The following is a 13,124-nucleotide window of genomic DNA, read 5'->3' on the forward strand; positions in this document are numbered from 1 at the left end:
TGGAAATTAATACCTAGATGCCCAATGAACAATGCACACAGAGGGAGAGACTTTGGAGCACTACGCCCTAAATGCTCATGGAATCCTAAAAGAGATGTCTTTATCAAACCCCTCCTCTCAAGGCACAGAAGATTCAGTGCCTTGAAAGGGTAGACAACTCCAAGGAAATAGTATCTTCTAATGAAACAGGACTGAAAACTCACAAAGGCTGAGTTTTCAGTCCTGTTTCATTAGAAGATACTCCTAAACAGAACACAAAACTCCTGAACAAACTCACAAAAGACCACCACCATCTCTCTGCATTGAGAAGTAAACTAGATACAAAGTCCTACCTTTAACCAAGGAGGTACTTGGAGTTGTTACCTGCTAAGAAAAGGAAAATCAGTTCCCCCAATGCATTATCACCTGTTATATAAACCACACTCCAGGGCAGGCCTCATGCCCAGGAAAGTTAGCCAACCAAAAAAAAAAAAAAAATGGATTTGATGTTATTTTGTGGGGTTTTGTCCGTTTGTTTTTTATTTTTGTCGTATGAGTTTTCATGTTTATAGGTTAGATATTTGGGCTGAGTGTTGTTTTGTTTGTTTTGTTTTGTTTTTTAGTTGTTTTAAGAGAAAGAGGAGATGAGAGAGAGAACATCAAGTTAGGTGATAGGAAGATCTGGGATGAATTGACATAGGGGAAAGAATATGATAACAATTTATTATGTAAAACATTTTAAAATAAAAACTAAAAAGCTGAGACTTTACAATTCAGCTTACAAATAGTTGCCGAGTCCATTCTACTTCAGAGAGAGCTCCATGTGCTGTTTGTTATCTGTCTCCAGAACTTTAGTTCACACCCTAGATACATTTTACGTATTCTGCAGTATCCCATGATTAATGCCTGAACTTGAAATCTTTCTTTTCATTCAGACTCAAATGTGAAAACTTGCCCTAGTACATACATTCTTATTAAGTAAATTCATGGTTTTAAAATCTTTCAACAATGTACCATAAAAACCTCAAGAGAAATGCTTAAACTAATTAATACAGCTTTAAAACTCCTTCCATGAACTCAGTTGGTGCTGTTAGATTTATCTTTTGGTACTTTTATTATAGTCAGCGTTCTTCAATTACTCTTTAGTACTGCCCGTTATCTAAGGATGGTCTATGCTTCCAACCACTGGGCTGGTCTTGCTTATTTTACTATCTCTCTGTTTTACCCTGTTCTTGTCTTGTTTTTCCCATGGAATACTTTGGCTTCTCTACCATTTATTGATTTCTGTCTTAGATAACACTTTCGTTTTATACATTTCTGCTCCAGTAAGAGTTGGGTGGTTTAGCAAAGATGTCAGAATGGAGTGAAAGAGACACCATGATATCCGTGAACATGAGTAAGGAGACAGCATTGGAAGTATTCTCCTTGCCTCTTCTCTTTCACATCCTTCCCCTCCCTGCTTTGCTGACAATTCTGATCTAAAAGGTGAATCATGCCCTAAATTTTAGAAGAGACATTGAAAGAAGATGAACATTGAAGTATATAGTCTTCCTTGCTAGGCAGAGATGTGGGTAAAGAGATGATTATTAGATGCAACTACAAAACCTTTTATGTAGAAAATGAAGTGATGATTAATTGCTTATTAGAACAAAGTACTTCTTTCAAAATTTTTCAGAGTTTAAGCAAAGATCATGAATCATTCAGTCCAAACAAGCTAGGCAAAGTTAGCTACTTCAAGTCCCTCCCCTTTCAGATGAGGAGACTGAGTTCAAGATTCTAGTCTCATTTCCATATGTGTGTGCTTTGAAATATTACATCTTAATAGACATATTCACTGGCAGAGAAAAAGGATATTTTCCTGGTATTGCTGTCCCGACTCGGTAGTCTGTATAGCTCTTGCTTGGGTGGAAGTTGAAAATAAAGAGAAGTCCGGCTCTCTCAAAGGTGATTGTCTTATTGCCTTCATGTTTTTCACTCACGTAGGCCTGCAAGGATAGCACGTCACACTTACAGCACTCAGAGCTGCTGCTGCAAGCAAACAATTTCCCACAGACTTCTCTTGTCATTCTTAATATGCGTTGCTCATTATTACACCAAAAGGTAATCTCTGAGTTCTGCAGGTTTTGAATGTTACAATTTTGACAAACAAGAGTAGCTTAAAGAACATAAAAACCCCACTGTCCATGTTCCATCGTGAGAGCACAAACAGGGGATCAGTCAGTGTTGCACAGTTGTAGTATATAGTATTTGTGCGTATTAGATCTAAGGATAAAACATATTTTCCACAAGACTTTGGATTGGTAACAAGATTCATCAGGTAAAGTAATTGCAAATACAATTATTCTTTCAAAGTTACTATAATATCATATCCACTTTTGAAATTGTACTTATACTAAAAAAAACCCAAAAAACAAAAAACAGACAAACAAACAAACAAAACCAAAACCAAAACATACATTTTTTTCTATAACTCTGTACACAGTCTATGGCAAACTAAAGTACACTCAACATACTGGGAATATTTCTTAATAATATGAAAAGGTCCAAATAATAAATTATATTTGTACAATCCTGGGTCCCTGTCAATCACTGTCTTTAAGAGCCCTTGCGTCTTGGGTTCACTCTCACTAAGTCTAGTGCTGGAGAGCTACGGCCATGCTGATCTGATCGGCAGCATCTCTCAGCAATTCAGCAGTGAGAACTACGGCTGCAGAGCACACATTGCACCTTTTGGATTTCAACTTTGTTTCTACTAAAAAGGGGCATCATTTGGCTCTTTTTTTCCCCTGGAAATGGAGTGCCTAATACTCATGATTAAGGCATACAAATCATGTAGCCTGTCTTACTGAATATACAAATACCTTTGTTCAGTCACTAAACAAATAAGCCATAGATGCCAAAGTAAAAACATATTGACAGTAATTTCAAACAGTATCACTTGAAAGTAAATGGATTTTAACTACCACATACTATATGCAAATTTTTGCAAGGAGGTGGGAAAAAGCCTGTGTAAAATTTGCACCTGTTAATTACATTTTTCTCAAATTATTGAAAACTGAGACTTTAATTCCAGAGGAGAGTTCAGACTTATGCAAAGTACAAAGCAGCATGCAGGTTTAATGGCATCCGTTGAGAGGACAAGTTAGAGACCAGTAAAGAAGGGGAATCCGGAATTAAAAAAAAAATTCATGTTGTCAATGCAGTTTCTTTATGACAGCATAATTATTTACACAAAGGAAAACCAGTCAAAACAATTAAGATGTTTCCACAGCAATTTCCAAAATGGGTTTCATGCAGAGCGTCTGCCATTTATTTTTAACCAATTGAAAGGAAAATTACTAAATTTAAACAACAACAACCAACTAAACAGGAAACTAAGCAGGGCCAGCTGTATGCATAAGATTTCCATTATCTCTTGGAGAGAATCCTGTGACATGTTTTGACAACCTACAGGACATTACAGGGCGCTACACACTGGAGTAATGAAGTGCTGCTCGGAAGGCCTGCATGCAGATTCAAGCCCATTGCCATTCTATGCGTGCCCTACACTGGTGACTAGAACATCACATTCAGACCAAAGAGCTTACCTGTGGAGCTGAAAGCCAACCACATCTTTCTTCCAGTCTATTCATATCTCTGTCAAAGTTATTTAAGAACTTATAACGAAGAAGGTCATCATCGGTTAAATTAAACTGCCTTCTGGCGTAATGGTAACTCTCATTATTCCCTTTCCTTGGGAAGTCCAACCATTCAGGATGCCCAAACTCATTACCTGTATTAAAACAAATAAAAATAACAGGGAGAAACAATAGCATCTCTTATTAGAGAACTCTGTAATTCCACATTTCCAAATTTATTTAAAAGTACATTCACAGTGTAATTCATTAAATAATGTCGGCATCTACTTTACAAACAGGATGGACCAAGCCTGGGGAGATGACTCAGGGGGAAGGAGCAGTTGCTGTCCAACCGTGGATATGTGAGCTCAAATCTCTAAAACTTAGGCAGGGCTGCATGTGGTATAACTCTGACATCATAGGCTGTAAATAGGCAGATAGTTGAAGCTCACTGAACAGCCAACGTAGCCAAATCAGAGTGCTACTGGCTGAGTGATAACCAAGGCAGTAAGGTAGAGAACAGTGGAAGACACCGGATGTCCTCCTTCTGCTTCCATCTGTATGCACTTAAGGGCCTACACCTATACACTCACATGTATCACACACATACACACCATACCGCCACCACCACCTCCATCATCACTGTTACCACCAACAGCAACAACAGAAGCAAAACCAAGAGGGAATCACATTTCGACTCTGAAACCCCATAGTTCAGCTTCAGCTGATTAAAATATGAAGATTATTCTACCACACTACAGTCAGCACACATGTTGTAAATTTGTGTCCATATCATTTTCTCAGATGTCCTGGTTACTTTAGACATGGATCTATTTTATTTTATTTTATTTTATTTTATTTTATTTTATTTTATTTTTTTAAACAAATATATTTATGTATAAGAAACTCCCAATTTCATAATGCCAATTTACAATGTCTTATCCAAATATTTCTTTTTTTAAAATATTTTTATTTTCTATATTCTTTCTTTACATTCCAAATGATTTCCCCTTTCCCGGATCCCCCCTCCCCATATGTCCCATAAACCTTCTTCTCTCCATCCATTCTCCAATCACCTCCCTCCTTTTTTTCTCTGTCTTTATATTCCTCTCCAATGCTAGATCAATCCTTTCCAGGATCAGGACCTTCTCCATACTTCTTCATGGGAATCATTTGTTATGCGATTTGTGCCTTGGGTATTCAGGGTTTCTGGGCTAATTAATATCCACTTATCAGAGATTGCATTCCATGTGTATTCTTTTGTGACTGGGTTACCTCTCTTAGGATGATATTTTCCAGATCAAACCATTTGCCTAAAAATTTTGTGAATTCATTGTTTCTAATTGCTGAGTAGTATTCCATTGTGTAAATATACCACATTTTCTGTATCCATTCCTCCTTTGAGGGGCATCTGGGTTCTTTCCAGCTTCTGGCTATTATAAATAAGGCTGCTATGAACATAATGGAGCATGTGTCTTTATTGTATGCCGGGGAATCCTTTGGGTATATGCCCAGAATAGGTATAGCAGGGTCCTCTGGAAGTCTCATGTCCAGTTTTCTGAGGATCCTCCAGACTGATTTCCACAGTGGTTGTACCATCTTACAGCCCCACCAGCAGTGGAGGAGTGTTCCTCTTTCTCCACATCCTCGCCAACACCTGCTGTCTCCTGAGTTTTTGACCTTAGCCATTCTGACTGGAGTGAGGTGAAATCTCAGGGTTGTTTTGATCTGCATTTCCCTAATGACTAATGATGTTGAGCACTTCTTAAGGTGCCTCTCGGCCATCTGAATTTCTTCAGGTGAACATTCTTTGTTTAGATCTGTACCACATTTTTTAATAGGGTTATTTGGTTCCCTGGGGTCTAACTTCTTGAGTTCTTTGTATATATTGGATATTAGCCCTCTATCAGATGTAGGGTTGGTGAATATCCTTTCCCAATTTGATGGTTGCCGTTTTGTCCTTTTAACAGTGTCCTTTGCCTTACAGAAACTTTGTAATTTTATGAGGTCCCATTTGTCAATTCTTGATCTTACATCTTGATCTTGATCTTATTGGTGATCTGTTCAGGAACTTTCCCCCCCCCCCCCCCCCCCCCCCCCCCCGTGCCCATGTCCTCTAGGGTCTTCCATAGTTTCTTTTCTATTAGTTTCAGTGTGTCTGGTTTTACATGGAGGTCCTTGATCCACTTGGAGTGAAGTTTAGTACATGGAGATAAGAATGGATCAATTCACATTCTTCTGCATGCTGACCTCCAATTGAACCAGCACCATTTGTTGAAAAGGCTATCTTTTTTCCACTGGATGTTTTTGGCTCCTTTGTCGAAGATCAAATGACCATAGGTGTGTGGGTTCATTTCTGGATCTTCAATTCTATTCCATTGGTCCACTTGTCTGTCACTGTACCAATACCATGCAGTTTTTAACACTATTGCTCTGTTATATGGCTTGAAGTCAGGGATACTGATTCCCCCAGAATTTCTTTTGTTGTTGAGAATAGTTTTAGCTATCCTGGGTTTTTTGTTATTCCAGATGAATTTGAGAATTGCTTTTTCTAACTCTGTGAAGAACTGAGTTGTGATTTTGATGGGGATTGCACTGAATCTGTAGATTGCTTTTGGCAATATGGCCATTTTAACTATATTAATCCTGCCGATCCATGAGCATGGCAGATTTTTCCATTTTCTGAGGTCTTCTTCGATTTCCTTCTTCAGAGACCTGAAGGTCTTGTCATATAGATCTTTCACTTGTTTGGTTAGAGTCACACCAAGATACTTTATATTGTTTGTGGCTATTGTGAAGGGTGTCATTTCCCTAACTTCTTTCTCAGCCTGCTTATCCTTTGAGTATAGGAAGGCAACTGATTTGCTTGAGTTGCTTTTATAACCAGCCACTTTGCTGAAGTTGTTTATCAGCTGTAGGAGTTCTCTGGTGGAGGTTTTCGGGTCACTTAAGTAGACTATCATGTCATCTGCAAAAAAATCATTAGATCCTACTACAGAAGCTTATACTCAACACAACTGAAAAATCTGGAGGAAATGGACAGTTTCCTAGACAGATATCCAACACCAAAACTAAATGAAGAAATAAAAAGGGTCATAGAAAGTCTCCCAACCAAAAAAAGCACGGGACCAGATGGCTTCAATGCAGAATTCTATCAGACCTTCATAGAAGACCTAACAGCAATACTCTTCAAACTATTCCACAAAATAGAAACAGAAGGAACTCTACCCAACTCGTTCTATGAAGCCACAATTATGCTGATACCAAAACCATACAAAGATCCAACAAAGAAAGAGAACTTCAGGCCAATTTCTCTTATGAATATTGATGCAAAAATACTTAATAAAATTCTTGCCAACCGAATCCAAGAACACATCAAAAGGATCATCCACCATGATCAAGTAGGCTTCATCCCAGGGATGCAGGGATGGTTCAATATAAGAAAATCCATCAATGCTATCCACTACATAAACAAACTCAAAGAAAAAAAACCATATGATCATCTCATTAGATGCAGAAAAAGCATTTGACAAAATTCAGCATCCTTTCATGCTTAAAGTCTTGGAAAGAACAGGAATTCAAGGCCCATACCTAAACATCGTTAAAGCAATATACAGCAAACTGGTAGCCAACATCAAACTATATGGAGAGAAACTTGAAGCAATCCCACTAAAATCAGGGACTAGACAAGGCTGTCCTCTATCTCCATATCTTTTCAATATAGTACTTGAAGTTCTAGCTAGAGCAATTAGACAACATAAGGAGGTCAAGGGGATACAAATTGGAAAGGAAGAAGTAGACATGGATCTATAGTTGGGTCCATGTGGAAGTGTATACAACTCTGACACTTGCATAAGAATTACTTTAAACATTACTTGTAGCTATAATGAAGAAAGTCAGAAGCCAAATTCAGTTTAAAATAATCTACCATGTAGTTGCTTTGAATAGTAAACTTTGTTAAGAAAATCTAGTTTACATTTAACATCATAGGTTTAGACTCATAAAGGTAACAGTTCCACAAAATTTTATTATTTTTCTCGAAATGACAATGCTTCACAGGATATGTACATAGAATACCAGAGGAAAGATAGGTTGTCACTGTGAGTGTACAGTGAAACTAAGAAGTTCATTTAGACAAGAGGCCCCTTTTTTATTCATTTAGAATCCTTCTTTGGGAAGAGTGAGTTTCAGTGGAGTCCACAGACCCAAGGGGACAACCATACCAAACCTCCCACCAAGGCTCAAGAACCATCTCAGAAGACAGGACAGAAAAATGGAAAGAGCTAGAGGTCAGAAATAACTGGGGATAATCACTATATTATAGATGGGGCTGGGGTCCTGCACTCAAAGTCAAAACCTGTTCAAGATCAAACTAGTAAGCTGTTCTGGACAGGCCTTCAATCCTACAATGGAGATACAGAAAGGGGATGGCTCTCAGAGAGGGAGAATCAATTCTTCTTTAAGGGTGTAGATTTAAGCTCCAGCGAATGGCCCCCCAATATCAATGAGTATATGAGAGGCTCAATTAGACACATTGGGTTATGCAAATTAAAATCCTGGACAAATATTTAGTATCAGAACCCAAATTAAGATGTTTGTATCCATTGTAAGTTTTATTTATTTTATGTTATCAATCATAAATTTACTTATTTAAAACACAGACTAAAAAATTAATAAGCACACTTATTTAATACAGAACATGTCATCACATTTCAAAGAAAGAAAGAAAGACAGAGCTCTCTTTTAAAAAGCAATGATATGATAAAACTCTCATTAAGTAATCAATCAGTTATTGACTGACCTCTATTAGAATCACATCAGTGGATGTCAACCTTCCTAATGCTGAGACCTTTTAATATAGTTCTTCATGCTGTGGCGATTCCCAAACATAGTTCTTTTTGTTGCTATTTCATAACAGTAAGTTTGCTACTGTTATGAATTAAAATGTAGGTATATGATATGCAAGATATCTGATATGTCACCTCTGCGGAAAAAGTCATTCAACCACTAAAGGGTTGCGACCCACAGGTGGAGACCTACTGATTCAGATCTTCTGAAAAATCTTCTCAGGAGAGGCTTTTTTAAAGGACCTGAAACCATCAGAAAGCCATGCAACAATATCAGGAGCAGCCACAACCACAACAGAAAACAAAAGTAGCGAAACCTGTATCAGTGACTGCACATGCAAAACATTCTACAGGGTGGGTCTGATGGCATCACCCTTGTAAATGAGCCGACCTGCAGCAAATTAAGTTTGATGCAGATAAACCCAACATGAAATTCCTTTTTTTTTTTTTTTTTTGGTTCAAAGCCATAAACACAAGTGCAAAATAAATGGATAAATGGGAATAAATCATGTGAAGGCTCTGAAGGTGACCTTGGAAGCGCAGCAAAGCATTCTCAGGCTGAACAGCCAAACCTGCACAGTGCCTGTTAGTAGCTCCCAGCTTACAACCTTAATGAAGAAAAATACTATCATTACTAAAAGTTTAAAAAAAAAAATGGTCTCTTCAGTTGTGCTCTACAAATTATTTAGACAAATTATTTACTGCTTGAGACAGTGCAGTGAAGTATGAACCTCGAAATGAACTGATAACTAGGGGCTGCTCTATATTAAAAATGATCAGGAACATATGAATGTATTCTGGTGATGGCCAAGAAGGTGGCGAATTTATGTTAGAATAGACAATTCTACGGGATGGGAACAGCATGGTCTTTATAAGCATTTGAAATTAACTAACTGGAAAATACTACGCTAAATCACACCTGAGTACTATGTATGCATGTCACTTAGAAAGTGTACACTCCTTGTTTAATTCCATGTGTAGTTAGAACCTGGACTGATCTGCCCCTGGGTGACTGCTTGGTATCCTAAGCAACATATCCTAGCTATAGTCCTATGCACACTTTTCTTGAGTGGAAATGTTTTCTTTATACTTTCTAGCCACTGCAGCTTCAATGTATTTGAGAAAGACTCTATTTGAATCTTGGGAATTAGGAATATGGGTCACATGGAAATTTTTCTAAGCAAAATAAAAAAAAAACAAAACAAAACAGAAAACAAGACAGAGCATTTTTAAAACTGCTGGCTGGTTTCTCCAACAGATAAGAGGCTGAGGAAAGTCACATTTGAAATTACTGTGGGACCCAGAGGGGATGACTGCGACACTTGAGAACAGTACTTTTAGTCCAAACACACATTGCAAGTAACAAGGCAGTCACCATCTCTCAGCTCATTAAGTTATGATTATGATCAGGAGTACAGCATACAGGGTGTTACCAAATTCAAAATGAAGGCAAGAGAACAATTTTTGAGGTCTCACTGGGGACAACTTGTAAGAAATTTTTCTGTTCATGTCATGATTCACTGAGTTCAGTGGTGCACCAGACTTAAGTGCTTTCAGAAAAGAGAATGGCTGACATGTTTGGCGAAACAACTTTCGAACAAAATAGGCAAGCAGGTGACTAATGCTGCTACAGTTAATGATTTTAGAAAACTCAACAAAGTTCTTTCTCTTCCTTTCTATTTCCTCTGTATGCATTCCCATTCATGTCTGGTTAATTGTGAAAAACCTCTAAGCACAAAATTCCTATTGGGATTCCTTTCCCTGTAATTAATTTTTTTTTTTCTGTTTGATGTAAAGGTCCAGGCTATAAATTGACAAGAAGCCAGCTGGTAGAGTGATGAAATGCAAGACAATATAAGTAATGAAAAGCCCCAGTTCTGTTAGCTGAACATTTTGATTAGCAGGCTTGTGTATTTTGTTTCACTAAACTGCAATGCATACTAATTTTACCTAGGAATTAATTAAAGTCTACAGTGGCCTCAGTACTGTGAATATATATGAATATATATATATATATATATATATATATATATATATATATTTCTTTGTTGTTTCCCAGTTTATTTATATATAAAAATAATACACAGTCCTAATGAGGGGGAAAATCTCTGCTGCTTCTTTGTATACTGAAAACTATCTTTTAAATGAGTCTTCTATTTTAAACTACGTTATATTTCAGGCCTGTAATGAGTGTATTCTTAACAAAGGGAAGAACACAGGATGAAACAATTTTCCAAAAACAATTTTCCAAACTGGGCTTTGATAGTTTCTTTTCCAGAAAAATAGACTTGCAGTCACTACCCTCCCTCCATGACATAGATCTCTATGCATATGTGTGCTGCCTACATCCAATGGTCCCTGCTAGCTCTGCACTGGCCATGTGCATATCTCTAATTGATGATTACATATTCAACACTGTTTGTAAGCACATGTAACATGCACCAGCATCATCTCTCTTATCAAGCCTATAAGCTAAGGAGGAGGAAAAAGGAAGTGGCTGGTCGTAAAGGACCAATGAAATCTATGCTAACCAAAACAGTGGGAGAGGTCTGAGAGAATACCAGCTGCCTAATCCTCTGCAGGGATTAGATGGAGAGAGGCTGGATTGGCAGTACTGGGAGGTGAAGTGAGATTGTTTCTACATCACATCTTACACAAGCAGAGGATGGCGTTCTTCAGAGGTAGTCTAAGAATTGTAGGATATCATAACCTTTGTTACGAAGTGGCCCACATCTCTGTTCTTGAGGCTCAGGAAGAGCATAGAGAAACATAGGAAAGGATACATAAATCAGTGCCAGAAAAGGATATGGTAATACAGTAAATAAGAAACTTGATTTCCTGTACAGAAGATGAAAACTTGGAATAGGAATCTGAAGTCCAGAGGGACAGAAGGAGAAGCAGCGAAATTGGGAAACAAAAAGCTGAGCTCCTGGAAAGACACCCCACCAGCAAGGATGCCAGCCACAGGAGCTCTGCAGTGGGCATACAAGTTAAGTCTCGGGTATGAGAATCATTTAATAACAACAGAAGATACCAATGAATGAAAACGACGCGGGTATTTCTGAGAGTTCATCCACATTACTGAAGAGTGAGTCACGAAACACAGCTATGATGAATTTTCTATTTCTTTATTCAAGATGTTCCTATAGGAAGGATTTAAATAAATACCTGACAGAGAAGGGCCATTCCCAATGGCAGTCATAAATTACATGCTTTCTAATTTTATGTTATTAAAGTAAGAACAGTCTAGTACCCTATTTAGTATCTTAAAAATTGTAATGGTGACTATAAAACCAAAATGCCGATCAGAACAGATGGTAAATTCTAGTTCTTTGGCCTCCTAAATAAGTGGGATGTGGATCTAGAACAAATGCTGTGTCATTCCTCTTACACTTCCTCCAATGAGGGAGTGCTCCTTAATTTCCATTAGTAAAGTAGGATCAAGAGCCCAAGGTGCAGTGCTGAATGCTAGGCATATGGTCCCAAGGGGGTTCCCTTCTGTTCTTCTATCCTAGCTGATGATATTGTACCCCTGGTCAATTATCCATAAAACGTCCAGAAGAGATTGCAAAATGGCGTGTAGGCATATGTTAGACTATTATCAATTCAAAACTATTTTGGGGCTTGGCCACACATATGAGTTAGCTGCATGCCAGTAGACAAAGTAAATACTTAGGTTACATGTCTGGGTATGAAGCTTGTCAAAACTAAATGACCTAACAACCAGAATAAAAACACCTCACCACCTGTCCCCATAAGTACAAAATCAGATTAACTATGTATTATGTACAGCTGCAATAGAATGAACATAGACATACCTACCAACATGCAGTTTTTGAATTCCTACACTACAGAACTATTAATAGAGAAGGGCTATTATACAACATCTAATACTTTATCATTTACCAAGTGGAAAACAATTCTAATACATGAGATATATGATAAGTAAAAACTATTTTAAAAAGCGGTTCAAACTTCCCAAGGGCCTCCGACAGACGTATTTGCCACAACGGCAGTTACCTTAAATCTCACAGAAGTTATTCAATACAAAAAAATCATTCCCATTTACAAATATTTCAGAAAAGCAATTAACATGACTTTCTGGAGCTATTCGGGCATAACGCATGTTGGCTAGCATTCAAATTTGATGCCCTTGTTTCAGCCATTGTATCTCGCCCCCGGTACTTGTTTCAAACAATGTACACATAAGCTCCTGTGAATGTGCAAGTGTTAGGGAAGATAGAGGACAGGAGCCGTAAATAAAGCGTATTTATTACTGGCCTGTCCTTCCTTTGTGCTTTGCATGCGCTAGGATTGTTGCTGTTAATATTCGACGTTACGGCTGGTTAGTCCCCAAAAATCTTCTCTTTGCTTTGGTTTGGTAGTGCTGGGAGCTGTACCTCACATCTTACGCACAAGCATATGCATGGGTCCCCTCACTCGCGTCTAGTATGTCTTTGTCAGAATCCTGCACAAGGCCTCACAACTTCTTGCTGGTTCATGTGGTCATTTGTTTTAACATTTATCTGGGTTTCGTTTGGTTTTGTTTTTGATTTTTTTTTCCTTTTGCTAAAACAATCATTTAAATAAATACTGTTTTATAATACAAAGGTTGGCAGCGATGGGAAAGGAATTCTCTGACATATTTTAAGTATTATTTTATATTGTATGGAACGTAATC

At 37.8% G+C, this 13,124-nt stretch overlaps 1 protein-coding gene across 1 annotated transcript in view; it reads right to left on the minus strand.

Moving 5' to 3' along the window:
- The window catches only part of Gbe1 (1,4-alpha-glucan branching enzyme 1), a 244,121-nt gene that overhangs the window by 26,457 nt on the left and 204,540 nt on the right, over positions 1–13,124 (minus strand). The window contains exons 13-14 of the mRNA XM_052158831.1: positions 3,567–3,751; positions 1,832–1,964 (exon numbers count right to left, since the gene is read on the minus strand). Coding sequence (XP_052014791.1) covers positions 1,832–1,964; positions 3,567–3,751 — 318 coding nt within the window. The remainder of the gene's footprint in view (positions 1–1,831; positions 1,965–3,566; positions 3,752–13,124) is intronic.

Source organism: Apodemus sylvaticus, chromosome 15 (assembly GCF_947179515.1).
Source record: "Apodemus sylvaticus chromosome 15, mApoSyl1.1, whole genome shotgun sequence".
Classification (NCBI taxonomy): Eukaryota; Metazoa; Chordata; class Mammalia; order Rodentia; family Muridae; genus Apodemus; species Apodemus sylvaticus.